Source organism: Salmo salar, chromosome ssa24, assembly GCF_905237065.1.
Source record: "Salmo salar chromosome ssa24, Ssal_v3.1, whole genome shotgun sequence".
Classification (NCBI taxonomy): domain Eukaryota; kingdom Metazoa; phylum Chordata; class Actinopteri; order Salmoniformes; family Salmonidae; genus Salmo; species Salmo salar.
In genome coordinates, this window is record NC_059465.1 from 36,592,710 (window position 1) to 36,614,015 (window position 21,306).

The following is a 21,306-nucleotide window of genomic DNA, read 5'->3' on the forward strand; positions in this document are numbered from 1 at the left end:
AGACAGCTCGGTGCCTTCAACATGTCAATACCTCTCACAAATACAAGTAGTGACTAACTCAATCTCTCCTCCACTTTGAGCCAGGAGATTGACATATTATTAATGTTAGCTCTCTGTACATCCGAGGGCCAGCCGTGCTGCCCTGTTCTGAGCCAATTGCAATTTTCCAAAGTCCCTTTTTGCAGCACCTAACCACACTACTGAACAGTAGTCCAGGTGCGACAAAACTAGGGCCTGTAGGACCTGCCTTGTTGATAGTGTTGTTAAGGTAGAGCAGCGCTTTATTATGGACAGACTTCTCCCCATCTTAGCTACTGTTGTATCAATATATTTTGACCATGACAGTTTATAATCCAGGGTTACTCCAAGCAGTTTAGTCACCTCAACTTGCTCAATTTCAACATTATTTATTACAATATTTAGTTGAGGTTTATTTAGGGTTTAGTAAATTATTTGTCCCAAATACAATGCTCTTTGTTTTTGAAATATTTAGGACTAAATGATTCCTTGCCACCCACTCTGAAACTAACAGCAGCTCTTTGTTAAGTTTTGATGTGTATAGTGTTGAGTCATTTACTCAAAGCCAGTGGCATGTCCTTAGTAAAGATTGAAAAAAGTAAGGACTAGACAGCTGCCCCGGGGAATTCCTGATTCTACCTGGATTATGATGGAGATGCTTCTATTAAAGAACACCCTCAGTGTTCTGTTAGACAGGTAACTCTTCATCCACAATATAGCAGGGGGTGTAAAGCCATGACACATATGCAGCAGAAAAAGCCGCAGTGAAAGACTAACAAAACAGCCCACACAATCTTTTTATCATCAATTTCTGTCATTTGTGTAAGTGCTTGTAGAATGTCCTTCCCTGATTCAAAATTAAGGAAATCTTTGAAAATGTACAGACTCAGTGAGCATAGCCTCCGTAGGCAGACCTGGCTCTCAAGAAAAGACTGGCTATGTGCCCACAAAATGAGGTGGAAACTGAGCTGCACTTCCTAACCTCCTGACCAAATGTATGACCATATTAAAGACACCCATTTCCCTCAGATTACACTGAAAAGGGCAACCAATGAAGCACAAACACCATTGAAAATATAATCTATACTGAACAAAAAATATAAAAGCAACATGTAACAATTTCTAATCTTTTTCTGAGTTACAGTTCATAGAATGAAATCAGTCAATTGAAGTGCCCCACAAAGGCTTTATTACAGACATAAATATTCCTCAGGCCCCCCCCCACCCACCGCAACCACAAATTGCACCTGTGTAATGATCATGCTGTTTAATCAGCTTCGTGATTTGCGGATGGGTGAATTATCTTGGAAAAGGATAAATGCTCACTAACAGGGATGTAAACAAATTTGTGCACAACATTTGAGAGAAAGAAGCTTTTTGTGCATTTTAAACATTTCTGGGACCATTTATTTCAGCTTATGATACATGGGACCAACACTTTACATGTTGTGTTTATATTTTTGTTCAGTATATATGCATCTGTCCATTTTCCATTTTGTACTTCAACTATTTGCACATTGTTACAACACTGTACATAGCATTAATATAACATTTGAAATGTCTGTATTCTTTTTAAACTTTGTGAGTGCTATGTTTACTATTAAGTTAAATAACAAATCAGACATTCTGTTTATTATCTATTCGAGAGAGGGAGCACAAGAGAGAGAAATACATATGAATGACCAGGTAAGAACGTATGGTGAGTGGTGTGATGATGCGTTTTATATCATTTGATATCTTGAAAACTTCACTGCTGACATGGCCAATTTTTGGGACCATATCAACAGTTGACTAATGGACAAAATACTAAACGTATTTTGTTGTTGTAAAGTGATCCTTTAATGTGCATATATATATATATGAATGAGGTGGGGGCCTCTACAGTATGAGGGAATGTCAATGTTTGTGTGCTGTGGTCTACAGATATTCTCTGGCTTTGAGCATTGCCAAGATTCCACAGAAATAGTGCAAGGCCTCCACACACACACACACACACACACACACACACACACACACACACACACACACACACACACACACACACACACACGAGTGGAAGACTTAATGGAGCTGCAGCATTACATCTCTCAATCAAACAGTCTTTAGCAACAAATGTGCACTTGGTTGTGCTAAAACACCAGATGCTGGCAGAGCTGCCTTGTAAATATACATTATTAGTACAGCCTTTTCAAAGCCTTGTGCTTAACCAAAAACTGTTGGGCCTACATCCACGACTGGTTCACAAATGTCTGGTTTTAATGTTCTCTAAAAAGGTTGCTTGGTTTTCCAGCTTTGACAATCTGACACGGGCAGCCTACTATGTGCAGCTGGCTACTACCCCCAGGCTACGTAAAACTGGGTGTGTGAATCCAGCACCCTGCCCACTCACTGCTCTCTCTGGGGTTGTGTGTTGGCCCGGCCAGCTATGGTTCTCTCCTTCCGTTCAGTTGAGTACACCTCAAAACAGACGCAGTAACACTTCTGCTCCGTAGCATGCAGATTATATTTCTGACAGTACAGAGGCTTGATATAGGCTACATTAAGAGCCTATCAGGCTTCTCTACAAACCTTGTGAAGTTACTAATGTTAACACTCAAAACAACAGCCCAACATGGTTACTGCCCAGAGAAGTAAACTGCAGCAGAGACAGGAAACAGTGTGGGAGGTCAGCTGAACTGAAACTTTCATGTCAAGCTTTAGCTCATTTGCATTTGACAGCCAGTGTAGGTGGAGCAGCCTAAACTATGTTCATTTCTCACGCACCTCTCACCAAACAAGACAATCGTCACCAAACAAGACAATGGTCTGATAGGAATAATAGAAGTGCTTTGAAATTGGTACAGGACATGGGTAGGGGACCTACCAGGCACAACCAAACCCTGGTCAGAAACGTCACTGCTAAATGATCAGCACTCCTAAAGCAGCAATTGCCTACAGTAGGTGAAGCTCAGTTTGATAAGATAAAAGCCCAACAGAAAGAGTCAGATGAATTTAGTGGTAGGGGAGAGCCCAGTCCAGCAGCTGGAATCAGGTGGCTTTAGTTTACCTTGGGGGGGTCGTAGAGCTCCAGCTGGAACCTCTCTCCTGCCAGGCCCTCTCTGATCTTCCTCACAAGCAGGCGGCAGCGCTGCCAGCGATGCTGTGTGTCCGAGATAGTGTCGTCAACCACCAGGTACTTCAGCTGGCCCTCCTTGCAGCTGCTTGCAACCTGCGGCCTGCGCTTCCCACTCTGCCTACGGCCAAACCTGCTATTCAGCCGCTCTAGGAAGTGGGCCGCCGTCGACGTGGGGGAGGCAGAGGGCGTGGTCTCGTGGGAGGGGTTCCCAGTCAGCGCTGACGACGATAAGGCCGTCACTTCCTCCAGCGCCCCACCCATTCCCCTGTCCACCGGCCTGCTGGGCTGCAGGACCTGAAGGGGCGGTGGGCGCTTCTTAAAGAGACGGCACACGCTTTTCCTGATCTGGCTGACGGAGAAGTGTGTAACTTCAGCAGCAGTGGAGAAGGAAGGCGAGGTGGGGGTGTACCGTTCAGACACAGGCCGCCCCTCCGACACAGACACCTCCTCCTGGCTGCGGCTCCGAATGGGAGCTCGAGCTCGTAGCACCGGGTTGGCAGCCGAGCACCAGATGGGGTTCCCCTGCTCCCGGCTCACCGGCACGGGCTCCGTCTTTGGGGCCAGCACGCCAGGCCGGCCCGCCTCCCTGTAGTCCAGTGCCCCGGAGGAGGTGGTGATGCGGAGCCGGCCCATCATGGGGGGAGGGGTCGATGCAGGGAGTTCTTCGGCCACCTCACAGTGGAAGTGCTGCTGGAACAGCTCACTGAACTGCTTGGAGAAGCTGTCCGGTGGGACGACATCGTGCTCTGGCCGCTCCCTGGAAAAGTTCCGGTAGTGGTTGGCTAGTTCTCGGGCCGTGGCAATGGCATGCAACTCGCAGAACTCCCTCCAGCCACGAGGTGCTGCAACCGAAGCTGTGGTCGTCGCCTGATGGATAGTGTTACCATTCATTGCAGTAACCAGAACAGCTGAGAATCACTACAGATGAGATGTGTTGGTGGGGGAGAGAGAAAGAGAGATATATTAAAAGGGGCCATTTTAATACATTCACTTACATTTGAGATATAACAATTCATACAGACCAAAGGTCTATTTAATTCAATTTAAAACCTTCCACTTTAACAGACACCAAAGACCAAGTAGGGGAAAAGTACCATGCACGACACGCGGAGAAGGAGATTTATCTACCATAAATCTAATCTGATTACAGGTTAACTAACTGCTGCACTTAATAATGATGTCATATGATTTATTGGGAGATAGGCTGTAGTGTGTGTCTGGCCTTCATGAAGAAGATTCAGAGCCATCTGAATATCAACCAAAGAGACAAAGTTACTGGAGAGAACAAATGATTATAGTAGCCTCAGTCAAACTATAAAAGTATATTTCCTGAAGAAAATGTGTTTACTTGCTTGTCTTGAAGTATTTATGGTTGTAGCAAAGTAAGTCTATTTATCACTATGGCCATCGAAATGCATTGGATTTAATGCGAATATGGCTATAATAGAAACTGTTCGCCCCAGCGCCTTATTGTTTTTGTTTTGTTGACTAAATGGAGTGGAGCAGTTTGTTAAAGAAATATTCTGTACCTATTCTACTGTTCTATCGCACATGTATTGATGTCTGAGGGGGAAACAGTGGTGTTTGTTTGCAGTAACTCCTTTGTTGGTGTAATATCCCAAACAGACGTGGCAGTTTCACTTTTTAAGTTAACATATTTATTTAAAAAAATAATGGTTTTAAAAATCTGTTGAAGCACTGGAGCTAATGGAAGAAAGCAAATAATATTAAGAGTACATGTAAGATTGAGTATTGTTGTTTGAGCTAGCACACTAATAAGGGAAAGGTAGCCTACATTGACAAGAACGTCATGCCTCAACTACACAAATGACTAAAAAAGCTCAACCCTGGATGATACAGTAGCCTTGACACTTTACTCCTAGCTATATTTACACATCTACCTCAACTACCTCGTACCCCTGCACATCGACTCGATACTGCTACCCAGTGTATACAGCCCCGTTGTCGTTACTCATTATGTATTTATTATGTTTCTATTTTCTATTAGTTCTATATATTGTCTCTCTGCATTGTTGGCAGAGGCCCGTAAGTTAGCATTTCACTGTAAGCCTTAATCTATTGTTTACGAAGCATGTGACAAATAACATGTGATTTGATGACGCAAATAGGCCCAACTCTGATACATTTAATTTGTCTTATGAATAATCTAATTTATTTGTCACATGCTTTGTAAAACAGGTGTAGACGAACAGTGAAATACTTCCTTACCAGTAAACCCTACTCTACATACAATTTCTCCAACTTTGCAGCAATGTGGAAATTATTGTTTAATACACCATGAAAGTACATAATTCCAGCACTGAGTTTTGTTGGTTTTTGAATAATGTGTAGTATTACAGAACCAAAACTGAGATCCGCCTTGTTCCCTGTTCCACTGCCTGCTGAGGGTTAGAAACAGTAATCCTTGTTACTGGGACGCCACATCTCTGATGCTCCCCCTCTGTTAGCGAGCGCTGAGGCAGGGAGCAGCATGGTGGGGGTAGAGGAGAGCAAGAAAACCTGATTAGATTAAACCCAGATCAGTTTTATACGCTTTACACAGGGAAAAGGCCACATGAATGGAGCCAATATAGTAATGTGAGAGTGAATGAAGGGCAGATTGAGGAAGTTGGCTTCAGCATTTCTCAAATGGATGCTACAACTGGGAACTTCTCCTTATTCAAGAGGAGGGTCTCATGATAAGGCCTAATGGTGTCAATAAACACACTAGGCTGTTCTCTATGGCCTCTCCCTCCCTCGAGATAGAAGACCAAGGCTGATGAAACTCAAAACCTCCACCATACGTGATGTGTTTTTCACACGGTTTAAAGAGACGTCACAATGTGTGTCAGAGCCGTTGACAGCATCCAGAAATATTGCATCACCAACCATCAATGTCCCACTAGCATTCTTCTCCGCCCCCAAAGCCCCTGTACGCATGCTCCTGCTGGTACTCCCACCCCTGCTGCTGGCCCCCAGATGGCTGTTTCTATCAGTGTAGCCAGCCCAGCCATGACTCAGCAGCCTCCAGCACTGCAAGACACACTTCCTCTCCTTCACTGTGTGCCTGCCTCGCCCAAGGCTGTCTGTCCCCCTGCATTCCCTTTGGGCTCAGCCGTCTGCCGAGTGACACTGTCCTAACCCTCCAGTGACACTGTCCTAACCCTCCAGTGACACTGTCCTAACCCTCCAGTGACACTGTCCTAACCCTCCAGTGACACTGTCCTAACCCTCCAGTGACACTGTCCTAACCCTCCAGTGACACTGTCCTAACCCTCCAGTGACACTGTCCTGGCCTACTGGAGGCAGAGCAGCAACACAACCCTCACCCCGTCCTAGTGGAAGCCCTCTAAACAGGGTGGACATAATTATATCTCAGAGGTCGGTATCTGTGCTCACACACTAAACAGTGTTCCTCGTTGGGAACACTGGTTACTTTAGGCCATGGAGTAGACAGAAGATCCCTCCCTCCTCAAGCCTGCTGCAGTAGACCCAGTGAAGAGCTCATCCCCGTCAGATGATAAACACTCACCTTGAACTTAGCATGACACAGAGAGAATCCTGACTGTTTTAAGGCTGTTTTACGCAAGAGAAAGACATCTACCACAACCCCTGTACTATTAGCCTACATGAACAACTGTCAGAGTAGCCATCCCCTATTACCACACAATAACTTTGATCCAATCCCAAATGGTGTTGTTGATTCTCCGTATTGCACAGGTTTGGTGTTTGAATGCAAGGTGTTTCTAAGGAAGTACAAAAAACACTGACAAGCAGGGAACCAAGAGAAGTGGACATGTAAAAGCCTCATGTGCTTTGGCCTGGCTCTTGGAGGAAGGGAGAGAACCCAGGTGGCAGACTCACTGAGACAAAAGAAAGCTCTAGTGACCAGTGGCACTAAGGCAGCAATCTCAGGAACAGGAAACCCTGCCCTGGCAACCGTCTCCAACACAAACCGTACCCTACAGTACCCTGGCCTGGAAACTGTGGGAGCCAGCTCTCATTCAGTTCACTACCCTGAGCCAGAGAGGAAGCTGAAACACAAAGTGGGTCTGTCAGCTGGCCGTTACACAGCAACGAGACGGGTCTGTCAGCTGGCCGTTACACAGCAACGAGACGGGTCTGTCAGCTGGCCGCTACACAGCAACGAGACGGGTCTGTCAGCTGGCCGCTACACAGCAACGAGACGGGTCTGTCAGCTGGCCGCTACACAGCAACGAGACGGGTCTGTCAGCTGGCCGCTACACAGCAACGAGACGGGTCTGTCAGCTGGCCGCTACACAGCAACGAGACGGGTCTGTCAGCTGGCCGCTACACAGCAACGAGACGGGTCTGTCAGCTGGCCGCTACACAGCAACGAGACGGGTCTGTCAGCTGGCCGCTACACAGCAACGAGACGGGTCTGTCAGCTGGCCGCTACACAGCAACGAGACGGGTCTGTCAGCTGGCCGCTACACAGCAACGAGACGGGTCTGTCAGCTGGCCGCTACACAGCAACGAGACGGGTCTGTCAGCTGGCCGCTACACAGCAACGAGACGGGTCTGTCAGCTGGCCGCTACACAGCAACGAGACGGGTCTGTCAGCTGGCCGCTACACAGCGACGAGACGGGTCTGTCAGCTGGCCGCTACACAGCGACGAGACGGGTCTGTCAGCTGGCCGCTACACAGCGACGAGACGGGTCTGTCAGCTGGCCGCTACACAGCGACGAGACGGGTCTGTCAGCTGGCCGCTACACAGCAACGAGAGCACATCGGTGTAGGCCGGGATGTGTAGGCTGTGTTCTGTTTTCTGTGTCAACTCTTTGTCCATGTGCGTAAAGCAATAATAAATATATTATGAAAAAGTGGTTGTAAAGTATAGGCTTCTAGTGGGATAAACCTATATCTCAACGGCAACTGGACCTTTTCTCTACCCCTCTAGTAGCTTATGGGTACTTTACCAAAGTAGTGGATTCCACTTTGGCAGAAGAGGGCCATAATTCCTAACGTTTGTCCCCAGTCCTTCAACATGCTTACTCACAACAATGCAAGCTCCACACAACACAATGTAGCTATTCTTATGACGCACTGAAACAACTCCACAATTTCCCAGATTTAGAAAATAGAGAATGAAGTAGCGAAGGCCAAGCCAAATGCAGGGAACAAGTAAGGATTTTCCCTGTGTCAGACAGTGAGGGGTGAGAGACGGGAACTGACAGGAATTAATAGTTTACAGTACAGAAACAATAACATTTCCTAAAGAAAGTGTGTGCGCTTGCTTGTCCTGAAGTATTTATGGTTGTAAAAGTTGTTTTGGTGTTGGTAGCTTTTACTGTTATGGCGTTTAAGGCGAAAGCGATAGGCCAATAACAAAAGGTGTGGCGAATAAGTGTTTTTGCTTTCAGCAAGCACACTAATAAAAAAAAATGCAATAAAAGAAAGGAAATAAGCTGTTCTGCAGTCCAAAAGCAAATTTGCCATGCTTCAGCTAGGACAAGCATATCTAGTAGCCTAATGCTATGCTAACAAATACCGTGAAAGTTTTAATCCGGGAATGCAGAAGAAAATCTTGTGCGCTAGCTAGCTGCTTTGTTTACTTTGGTTGGAGGAAGTGGCAAAATCTGAACTAGTGAAGACAGTAGATTTAGCCCCTCCCTACTACTGAACCATCTGGCCTAAGCAGGTACTTTCCGGTTAAATTCTTCACCTCAAGCACCCCTTTATTCATCATGAAAACCTAACGCGCCATTTCTCTAGAGAGAAATCAAATCATTCATGAGAAAAATCAAGCCAAGAAGTATGTGGGACGCTGGGATGAAGGGAGTTGTTCAACCTAGTTCAGCGCGGAAACGTGATAACTACAACGACCATAATCTATTGCGCCTGTTCTTTCCGGCTCGGACAGAGATGGATGCACTTTCACACCTGCTATGTAGATGCACATAGAATGCACGCAGCCCGCGAACCGCATGAGAGAAGTACACAACCACGAGAGAGGGGGATAGAGACAGTTCATGAAAGTATGCCTTATCTACTTTGAAAAAAACAGGTCAAATGATTGTCAGACAGCTCTGCAGCATACTTAGGCAGGCTAGCTAAATAGGATGACTAAAGACATTACAGTATGGGGAGAACAGAGATAACGTTGTCTGGCTGACTACTACTGCCTGAGCAGAGATGAGATGATGACTTTGAAGGAATGAAAGACAAAGTCATCAAATAAAAAGTAATATACACAACTGAAATATTGTACTATTCATAGAAACGTCCTAGTGATGTCTACCCAATGTGGACCTGACAGAAACAATGGAATATTGTTTTGGCAATTGAATGTTCACTATTTTGGCCTTTGAAATTGCCATAAAATCTATCAAAATAATTTGAATGTAATTATTTCATAATTCATTCAATGATATTTTTTTTTAAATCAAAACCCGTGATTATCTTTTAATAATCAAGCCGAGTGGAGAATGAAAGAGGACACCTCCCACACCTCATCAAAGACACGCCCTGGGGCATGGATGGTTGGAGGCCATTGGAGTGGACTCAGCCCTGGGGCATGGATGGTTGGAGGCCATTGGAGTGGACTCAGCCCTGGGGCATGGATGGTTGGAGGCCATTGGAGTGGACTCAGCCCTGGGGCATGGATGGTTGGAGGCCATTGGAGTGGACTCAGCCCTGGGGCATGGATGGTTGGAGGCCATTGGAGTGGACTCAGCCCTGGGGCATGGATGGTTGGAGGCCATTGGAGTGGACTCAGCCCTGGGGCATGGATGGTTGGAGGCCATTGGAGTGGACTCAGCCCTGGGGCATGGATGGTTGGAGGCCATTGGAGTGGACTCAGCCCTGGGGCACGCAGGGATGGAGGTCAGTGGAGTGGACTCAGTCCTGCCAGACAAACAAGTTACTCCACTCCTCACGCAAATTAAATCAGTCACTCACCAAGTAAGCTACACGGTCATATGCCAAGAAACAGGCCAAGAGCCAACTCTTATCAGAACTCAAACAGAGTAGTCAGCATACGTCAAACCAGGGGTTCCGCATCCATCTGTTAGGCTACTGGTCCAAGGAACCACTAGCTGAGCAATTCTTACAAGAAGAGGGGGAAGCAGTAATCTGATAAGTAAAGTATTTTGCTAAACTATTTTGAACTGGAATGAATTCTGCACTTATTACCAATGACCAACCCAATTCCAGTCAAAATAGAAGATGGTCAGAAATACTGTAGCCTACCATGACCATACCCAACTCCATTTGTTGTCACCATCATGTATCCCAGTGGTTTTCAAACTTATTGACCCACGACCCCCAAAAAGGAATAATACAAAGCTTGCAAACACGCGCTCACAATCCCTGTGCAAATGTAGCCTGTTATTACCGCCATAAACAGTAATGCATTTACAAAATGCAATCTAGGCTACAGAAATAAACTGTGTTTTACACCTGCATTTAGAGCTGAAAGTCATTCATGTTAGCAGCCAATATCAACTTGGGATACAGTGCCTTCAGAAAGTATTCATACCCCTTTGACTTATTTCACTTTTTGTTGTGTTACAGCCTGAATTAAAAATTGATTTAAAAAAAATAACCTCACCCATCTATAAAATCATGGTAAACATTATTATTGAACATAGTGATTCCATGCAACTTATGGGACTTGTTTAACCAAATGTGTACTCCTGAACTTATTAAGGCTTGCCATAACAAATGGGTAGAATACTTACTGAAGACATTTCAGTTTTTCAGTTTTTTATTAATTTGTAAAAATGTCTAAAAACATAATTCCACTTCGACATTATGGGGTAGTGTGTGTAAGCCAGTGATTAAAAAAAAAAAAAAAACATCTTAATTTAATCCATTTTAAATTTAGGCTGTAACATAAGCAAATGTGGAAAAAGTCAAGGGGTGTGAATACTTTCTGAATGCAGTGTATATCATATCATTTCTCTGGAGTCCAGAGCAAGAAAAATCTTACGGCCAACATGTCTTTAGAAGGCAGCCTGCCTGCAAAGTGCTCATTACCAGCCGGGTAGTTCTTCCTCACAACTATCATCCCATAATATTGAAGGCGGTGCGATGTTCCGGCTGCTTATCTATAACAAGTAGCCACCCAAGCTAGGCCTATCTGAAATGTAAAAATTATCAATCAAATCGCCAGGTAGCCTATTGTTCTGGCTAAGATGAGTCAGTAGTAGACTGTTCTGGCTAAGATGAGTCAGTAGTAGACTGTTCTGGCTAAGATGAGTCAGTAGTAGACTGTTCTGGCTAAGATGAGTCAGTAGTAGACTGTTCTGGCTAAGATGAGTCAGTAGTAGACTGCTAAACTGTATTTTAAAATGGGTGATAAACGTAGACCAACTCTGTTTTTGGCAGGCAAAACGGGAGGAAATGAAACAAGTTATTTCTGGTCATTAATCTGGATATGCGCGCCCACCTTTGTGCACCAATGCTGAGGACTGGTCATTGGTCAACAATCAAGACGCACAACTGTTTGGTTCTGAAGCACAGATGATAATTTGAGGACGATTTGAGGGCAGTGGGTTGAACAACAATGTGAAGAATGTATTTTAAAAATATCATTTTCGGGGAAATTATACCGCCACTGAAAAGGGCACTTTAGAGACTGAAAGGGTAACGGGGCAGGTAGAGCCCCGTCTGTTGGAGACTGGAAGGGTAACGGGGCAGGTAGAGCCCCGTCTGTTGGAGACTGGAAGGGTAACGGGGCAGGTAGAGCCCCGTCTGTTGGAGACTGGAAGGGTAACGGGGCAGGTAGAGCCCCGTCTGTTGGAGACTGGAAGGGTAACGGGCAGGTAGAGCCCCGTCTGTTGGAGACTGGAAGGGTAACGGGGCAGGTAGAGCCCCGTCTGTTGGAGACTGGAAGGGTAACGGGCAGGTAGAGCCCCGTCTGTTGGAGACTGGAAGGGTAACGGGGCAGGTAGAGCCCCGTCTGTTGGAGACTGGAAGGGTAACGGGGCAGGTAGAGCCCCGTCTGTTGGAGACTGGAAGGGTAACGGGGCAGGTAGAGCCCCGTCTGTTGGAGACTGGAAGGGTAACGGGGCAGGTAGAGCCCCGTCTGTTGGAGACTGGAAGGGTAACGGGGCAGGTAGAGCCCCGTCTGTTGGAGACTGGAAGGGTAACGGGGCAGGTAGAGCCCCGTCTGTTGGAGACTGGAAGGGTAACGGGGCAGGTAGAGCCCCGTCTGTTGGAGACTGGAAGGGTAACGGGGCAGGTAGAGCCCCGTCTGTTGGAGACTGGAAGGGTAACGGGGCAGGTAGAGCCCCGTCTGTTGGAGACTGGAAGGGTAACGTGGCAGGTAGAGCCCCGTCTGTTGGAGACTGGAAGGGTAACGGGGCAGGTAGAGCCCCGTCTGTTGGAGACTGGAAGGGTAACGGGGCAGGTAGAGCCCCGTCTGTTGGAGACTGGAAGGGTAACGGGGCAGGTAGAGCCCCGTCTGTTGGAGACTGGAAGGGTAACGGGGCAGGTAGAGCCCCGTCTGTTGGAGACTGGAAGGGTAACGTGGCAGGTAGAGCCCCGTCTGTTGGAGACTGGAAGGGTAACGGGGCAGGTAGAGCCCTGTCGGAGACTGGAAGGGTAACGTGGCAGGTAGAGCCCTGTCTGTGCACATGCCTGCTCTCACTCCTCCTCACTGTCTGAGCTATGTTTGAGGGTTCCTACTTCCGCTTCTCCACTCCTCTTCCTGTCCTACTGTAGGCTGCTGACTTGTCTTGATACCCCCCCACCACACATACAGAAAATCTTTCAAGGATTGTGTCTTTTATCAATTGAAGTTTCTCATATTTTCAAAGCATGAACCTCCAAGATCATTCACAATGAGTAGAGAGCCCCAACACTCAAGTGAACCACGACAGCACTGCATGTAGGCTACACTACCTACTTATAGGCCTACAATCAATATCCACTTGCAAAAACTAACAAGTCTCTCATTACTGTTTCCATAGAGACACAAAGACACCCCCCCCCACCTCAACACATGGGTTCCTACATAGTACACACGCACACACAAATCATAGTCTTCTCTCCTGCCATGCATGTGTACAGTAGTACATAAAATAGATGACCTACGCGGAAGATTTAACTACCAATGGGACATTCAAAACAGTAATATCTTATGCTTCATGGAGTCGTGGCTGAACGACGACACTATCAACATACAGCTGGCTGGTTATATGCTGCACCGTCAGGATAGAACAGCGGCGTCTGGTAAGAAAAGGGGCGGCGTACTGTTTCTTTTTGTAAATAACAGCTGGTGCACGATATCTAAGGAAGTCTTGAGCTATTGCTCGCCTGAGGTAGAGTATCTCATGATAAGCTGTAGACCACACTATCTACCGAGAGAGTTTTCATCTGCATTTTTCGTAGCTGTTTACATACCACACCACAGTCAGAAGTTGGCACTAAGACAGCATTAAATGAGCTGTATTCCCCCATAAGCCAACAAGAAAACGCTCACCCAAAGGTGGCGCTCCTTGTGGCCGGGGACTTTAATGCAAGGAAACTTAAATCCATTTGACCAAATTTCTATCAGCATGTTAAATGTGCAACCAGAGGGGAAAAAGCTCTGAACCACCTTTACTCCACACACAGAGATGCATACAAAGCTCTCCCTCCATTTGGCAAATCTGACCATAATTCTATCTTCCCGATTCCTGCTTACAAGCAAAAATTAAAGCAGGAAGCACCAGTGACTATATCAATAAAAAGGTGGTCAGATGAATCAGAAGCTAAGCTACAGGACTGTTTTGCTAGCACAGGCTGGAATATGTTCCGGGACTCTTCCGATGGCATTGAGGACACCACATCAGTCATTGGCTTCATCAATAAGTGCATCGATGACGTCATCCCCACAGTGATCGTACGTACATACCCCAACCAGAAGCCATGGATTACAGGCAACATCCGCACTGAGCTAAAGGCTAGAGCTGCCGCTTTCAAGGAGCGGGGTTCTAACCCGGACAGAAATCGCGCTATTCCCTCCGACGAACCATCAAACATGCAAAGCATCAATACAGGACTAAGATCGAATCGTACTACACGCTATGACGCTCTGCGGATGTGGCAGGGCTTGCAAACCATTACAGACTACAAAGGGAAGCACAGCCGAGAGCTGCCCAGTGACACAAGCCTACCAGATGAGCTAAACTATTTCTATGCTCGCTTCGAGGAAAACACTGAAACATGCATGAGAGCTCCAGCTGTTCCGGAAGACTGTGTGATCACGCTCTCCACAGCAGATGTGAGTAAGACCTTTAAATAGGTCAACATTCACAAGGCCGCAGGGCCAGACGGATTATCAGGACGTGTACTCCGAGCATGCGCTGACCAACTGGCAAGTGTCTTCACTGACATTTTCAACCTCTCCCTGTCCGAGTCTGTAATACCAACATGTTTTAAGCAGATCACCATAGTGCCTGTGCCCAAGAACACTAAGGTAACCTGCCTAAATGACTACCGACCCGTAGCACTCACGTCTGTAGCCATGAAGTGCTTTGAAAGGCTGGTCATGGCTCACGTCAACACCATTATCCCAGAAACCCTAGACCCACTCCAATTTGCATACCGCCTCAACAGATCCACAGATGATACAATCTCTATTGCACTCCACACTGCCCTTTCCCACCTGGACAAAAGGAACACCTATGTGAGAAAGCTGTCGTCAATGAATAGCACAGGGTTCAACACCACAGTGCTCTCAAAGCTCATCAATTAGCTAAGGACCCTGGGACGAAACACCTCCGTCTGCAACTGGATCCTGGACTTCCTGACAGGGCACCCCCAGGTGGTAAGGGTAGGTAACAATACATCCGCCACGCTGATCCTCAACACAGTGGCCCCTCAGGGGTGCGTGCTCAGTCCCCTCCTGTACTCCGTTCACTCATGACTGCACGGCCAGGCACGACTCCAACACCATCATTAGGTTTGCTGATGACAACAGTGGTAGGCCTGATCACCGACAACAACGAGACAGCCTATAGGGAGGAGGTCAGAGACCTGGCGGTGTGGTGCCAGGACAACAATCTCCACCTCAACGTGATCAAGACAAAGAGGATGATTGTGGACTACAGGAAAAGGAGGACCGAGCACGCCCCCACTCTCATCGACGGGGCTGCAGTGGAGAAGGTCGAGAGCTTCAAGTTCCTTGGTGTCCACATCACCAACAAACTAACATGGTCCAAGCACACCAAGACAGTCGTGAAGAGGGCAACACAAAACATATTCCCCCTCAGGAGACTAAAAGGATTTGGCATGGGTCCTCAGATCCTCAAAAGGTTCTACAGCTGCACCATCGAGATCATCCTGACTGGTTGCATCACTGCCTGGTATGGCAACTGCTCGGCCTCCGAACACAAGGCAGTACAGAGGGTAGTGCGAATGGCCCAGTAAATCACTGGGGCCAAGCTTCCTGCCATCCAGGACCTCTATAGCAGGCGGTGTCAGAGGAATGCACAAAAAAATTGTCAAAGACTCCAGCCACCCTAGTCATAGACGGTTCTCTCTACAACCGCATGGCAAGCAGTACTGGAGCGCCATGTCTCGGTCCAAGAGGCTTCTAAACAGCTTCTACCCCCAAGCCATAAGACTCCTGAACATCTAATCAAATGGCTACCCAGACTTTTTGCATTGTCCCACCCCTTACACCGCTGCTACTCTCTGTTGTTATCATCTATGCATAGACCCTTTAATAACTCTACCTACATGTACATATTATCTCAACTAACCGGGTCCCCCATGCACATTAAGTCTGTACCGGTACCCCCGTCTGGCTATTGTCATTTTACTGCTGTCTAGCCGTCTGTCAGTGAGGCCTCAACACACCACATAGCAACCCTCCCTAGCTGTCTGCCAGTGAGGCCTAAAGACACCACATAGCAACCCTCCCTAGCTGTCTGCCAGTAAGGCCTAAAGACACCACATAGCAACCCTCCCTAGCTGTCTGCCAGTGAGGCCTAAAGACACCACATAGCAACCCTCCCTAGCTGTCTGCCAGTAAGGCCTAAAGACACCACATAGCAACCCTCCCTAGCCGTCTGTCAGTGAGGCCTAAAGACACCACATAGCAACCCTCCCTAGCCGTCTGCCAGTAAGGCCTAAAGACACCACATAGCAACCCTCCCTAGCCGTCTGCCAGTAAGGCCTAAAGACACCACATAGCAACCCTCCCTAGCCGTCTGCCAGTAAGGCCTAAAGACACCACATAGCAACCCTCCCTAGCTGTCTGCCAGTGAGGCCTAAAGACACCACATAGCAACCCTCCCTAGCTGTCTGCCAGTAAGGCCTAAAGACACCACATAGCAACCCTCCCTAGCTGTCTGCCAGTAAGGCCTAAAGACACCACATAGCAACCCTCCCTAGCTGTCTGCCAGTAAGGCCTAAAGACACCACATAGCAACCCTCCCTAGCCGTCTGCCAGTAAGGCCTAAAGACACCACATAGCAACCCTCCCTAGCTGTCTGCCAGTGAGGCCTAAAGACACCACATAGCAACCCTCCCTAGCTGTCTGCCAGTAAGGCCTAAAGACACCACATAGCAACCCTCCCTAGCCGTCTGCCAGTAAGGCCTAAAGACACCACATAGCAACCCTCCCTAGCCGTCTGCCAGTAAGGCCTAAAGACACCACATAGCAACCCTCCCTAGCTGTCTGCCAGTAAGGCCTAAAGACACCACATAGCAACCCTCCCTAGCCTGTCTGCCAGTAAGGCCTAAAGACACCACATAGCAACCCTCCCTAGCCGTCTGCCAGTAAGGCCTAAAGACACCACATAGCAACCCTCCCTAGCCGTCTGCCAGTAAGGCCTAAAGACACCACATAGCAACCCTCCCTAGCCGTCTGCCAGTAAGGCCTAAAGACACCACATAGCAACCCTCCCTAGCCGTCTGCCAGTAAGGCCTAAAGACACCACATAGCAACCCTCCCTAGACGTCTGCCAGTAAGGCCTAAAGACACCACATAGCAACCCTCCCTAGCCGTCTGCCAGTAAGGCCTAAAGACACCACATAGCAACCCTCCCTAGCCGTCTGCCAGTAAGGCCTAAAGACACCACATAGCAACCCTCCCTAGCTGTCTGGCAGTAAGGCCTAAAGACACCACATAGCAACCCTCCCTAGCCGTCTGGCAGTAAGGCCTAAAGACACCACATAGCAACCCTCCCTAGCCGTCTGCCAGTGAGGCCTAAAGACACCACATAGCAACCCTCCCTAGCCGTCTGCCAGTAAGGCCTAAAGACACCACATAGCAACCCTCCCTAGACGTCTGCCAGTGAGGCCTAAAGACACCACATAGCAACCCTCCCTAGCTGTCTGCCAGTAAGGCCTAAAGACACCACATAGCAACCCTCCCTAGCTGTCTGCCAGTAAGGCCTAAAGACACCACATAGCAACCCTCCCTAGCTGTCTGCCAGTAAGGCCTAAAGACACCACATAGCAACCCTCCCTAGCTGTCTGCCAGTAAGGCCTAAAGACACCACATAGCAACCCTCCCTAGCCGTCTGCCAGTAAGGCCTAAAGACACCACATAGCAACCCTCCCTAGCTGTCTGCCAGTAAGGCCTAAAGACACCACATAGCAACCCTCCCTAGCTGTCTGCCAGTAAGGCCTAAAGACACCACATAGCAACCCTCCCTAGCTGTCTGCCAGTAAGGCCTAAAGACACCACATAGCAACCCTCCCTAGCCGTCTGCCAGTAAGGCCTAAAGACACCACATAGCAACCCTCCCTAGCCGTCTGCCAGTAAGGCCTAAAGACACCACATAGCAACCCTCCCTAGCCGTCTGCCAGTAAGGCCTAAAGACACCACATAGCAACCCTCCCTAGCCGTCTGTCAGTAAGGCCTAAAGACACCACATAGCAACCCTCCCTAGCCGTCTGCCAGTAAGGCCTAAAGACACCACATAGCAACCCTCCCTAGCTGTCTGGCAGTAAGGCCTAAAGACACCACATAGCAACCCTCCCTAGCTGTCTGCCAGTGAGCAGCACTCATCTCAAACACACAGGGCTGGAGAGAGGGCTTGCATATCACCAACTCAGATCATAACACACTGTTCCCCTGTGGGAGGGGTCCAAACTTACTGTGAGGGTGTGGGGTTCAGCCTCTCTATTTGTTTCATGACCTTCAAGTACCAGGGCGCAACATAAGCATTCCATTGAGGTAGAAGGACAGCCTTACATTAAAACTAGCTTAGGCCATAATAAGAGGGGCCAGTCACCGTGGTCAGCAACATCCTAGGCAGCAGTGCCTCTAGGCTGAGAAACACTGATCTACACTTACATTACTGTAGGGCCGATGAGGGTCAGAGCTCATGGACCACTGAAATCTATGGAATTCTTGTTAACGCTTAACGGACCGGAAAGCATAGTTGGTGATAACATCTCTTTAAAAGGACATGTATTCATGCATGGCAGAAGCTGATCCATGTGTGCTAATGGTTTTATAGTTTCAGAGTCGGCAAAGGGCTTGAGATGTGAAAAGCACCAGGAATAGACAAGCATACATGTAGGTATGCAAGAAACATCATAGCCTAACAACATGCAACTAGAACACATACAAACCTGCACACGTGGCAGGTTTAGAACAGAGAAGTGAACATAGTGATGCAGTTCATTTTGCCCTTCAAGAGACTTTAAAGAAGTCCTTTCATCACTCTACTTTGAAGACAAAAATGTAGGATTTGTTTTGTGTATAAAAGCTGGGTTCAGGCAGACGAGCACGCTCTGACACACCTCTTAGGCCTATAGCTTCGCTGAGATAATTATTGTTTTGATTTAAGTCTATAACAAAGGGATTGTGCAACAGCACCAGCTTCCCCAATTGTTCCTCTCTTCTGCATCCTGTAATCATGTGTACGACTGATGTTTCCATGCGAGTCACACACACACAACAGAGCTCATCAGAACGCCATTTATTCTGCCGATTGAGCTTGTGTACACATTTCAAACATAGGCTATAGCAGAGAACTATTAGCCTATAAGCCAAGTAGTTTTGGGAACCAGCATAGGTAAGAACAAAAATATTCCCAAACAAGTTTTTGTGAGCTGGTACCAAACACCAATATGGACATACTGTATAAATGATGGTGACATAATGAAACATTTTGCAAAAGGTAGGCCTACGTATTGATGTCACGTTCTCCTGAAACCGTGCACACCGCTCTTCAACTTTCTAGGCTTATTTGCTCCTATTTGCTATAGCCTGGAATTCAAACAGAACATCGCTCTGAGTTTTACACATTTGTTGTCGGAATCGTCAGAATCATTTGTCTTATGTAAAACTAATTTGAATTAATTTGTCAGGCATTGGACTACCTTCAACCAATCTGAAGACCAAATATTTTTTGTGCTGTTTGTGCCATCATTCTGTTACCAAACTTTACATCTTCACTGTTCTTCAAGTAAATGTGTTTCTGTAAACAATTTCACTGGAAATTGTTAAACATAGACCTTGTGCATAGAGATGTATGGTTTGTTAAACTTTGCAATTATAGATTTTTGTTTGACATTTTAAAGTGACAAATCTCAGCATCACTCAGTTACCATGGAATTGCCCTAATCCAAAGCGTAACATTTTGGGGTTCAGGCTAAGGCTGGGTTTACACCGCACCAAGCGTTCACCATCACTGACACTTGCATAAATAAATGCAGTGTGTAGTGCAGTCACAAAGCGGTTTGCAGAGACTACGGAGTAGGCTACTTCCAGTGAAAGGCAAATCCAGCAGAAGCTCGCCAATAATTCTTGGAAGGACGCTGATAACCAGTCCAAGCCGGTCCAAGGGATATTCAGTATGGATTCCAAGTCTGATCTTTGTGTGTGCCCCCCAAGCAGCAAGTGACATATTTTAAGAAATTGTGAAACAACCACCCTCTGAGAAACCAAAGGACAAGTATAGGCTACTTTGTGCTGACTACTGCTCGGTTATCTTCAGTAGAGTTGCATAATGTTGCAAAAAGCTAGAAGGGGCCCACATTCAGGAAGGCAACATTTTGTACAGCATACAGACATGTACTAGAACACATGCATGTCTGACAATAAAAAATCATACCGGCTTTATAACTCCATGTCTATCTGCAATGTTCACTCACTAATGCCAACCAGGTGTTCAAAACAACACCAATTCCATATACTGACAGATTGACTGTGTTTCTGAACGCAGCCCAAGGTCATTCAGTAGGCAAACGTTTCAGATATACATTATTTCTTATTTCAACATGTCAGAGAGGCATGTTAGTTCTACATAACACTATATTAACGTTACACAACGTTAACTTTCTGAACAGGTCACAGGTGTGTGACAGTAAAAACAGTAATACATTGCCATTCAGAAAGTTTGGCAATTTTAACTAAATCCCGTTTGTGGTCTGACGTGGTTGTCTTTCTGAGAAGAACTTTGCTAGTTATCAAATGTTTTGCAAGAAACTAACCAAAGAAGTGGCAAACCAGTAATTTAGTCACGTCGGGGATGGAGTGGACGGCCCTTTAAATTTAATCCAGAAATGTACACATTTCTACAGTGGCTTGCTAAACACAGTTGGAATTCATGATAAAACTTTACCGAAATTAGCTACTATGTGTGGACAATTAACTACAAGCAAGCTAGCTGATTTTTAACGACACTTATTCCAACGATTGGCGCTCTGTTTTGAGCACTTCGGAAACAAGACCAAATTTGACACAAGGCTCTTGACAATAGGCTATACTCACGTTCTATGTTATCTTGGATGGACACCCATAGCACGACGAAATACCAAAAACGTGGACGTAGCATAACCCATATGCGTTGTGAAACATTTATAATAACTAAAACAAACTGCGGTACATAATAATAATACATATATACTTAGAATGTACCTGCAAGCCCCAAAGCCCGTTGCTTTCTCTCGCATGTTGAATGTGTTTTCAGGAACGAAACTGACTGGTGTGAAGCCAGCAACATTGGCGAGATCGAGGTCGTCAGTTCCGGGTGACGTTTTAGAAAAACCTTCACAATAAAAGTACGTAACTAAAGGAAAGAAAAAAGCACGAACATGACGGCAGTGAAATGAAATGAATGATGAAGTTAGAGGTCTTAACGATGACTTAACGACACATTTCGGAAAGTATAATGAATTGTTAGGTACTACTGCACTGTTGGAGCTAGGAACACAATCATTCCGCAACACCCGTAATAACATCAGCAAAATATGT

The 21,306-nt window shown here is 46.7% G+C and overlaps 1 protein-coding gene across 2 annotated transcripts in view; it reads right to left on the reverse strand.

Moving 5' to 3' along the window:
- sh2b3 (SH2B adaptor protein 3) overlaps nt 1–21,054 on the reverse strand; it is a 70,851-nt gene extending 49,797 nt beyond the window's left edge. Inside the window, exons 1-2 of one of the 2 annotated variants that reach the window (XM_014172547.2) lie at nt 20,824–21,021; nt 3,065–4,051 (exon numbers count right to left, since the gene is read on the reverse strand). In XM_014172547.2, the coding sequence (XP_014028022.1) occupies nt 3,065–4,024 (960 nt within the window). In that variant the 5' untranslated portion in view covers nt 4,025–4,051; nt 20,824–21,021. Of the gene's footprint in view, nt 1–3,064; nt 4,052–20,823 lie in introns of both variants that reach the window. The other variant, XM_014172546.2, reaches the window with a different exon arrangement.
- Nucleotides 21,055–21,306: the final 252 nt, after the last annotated feature.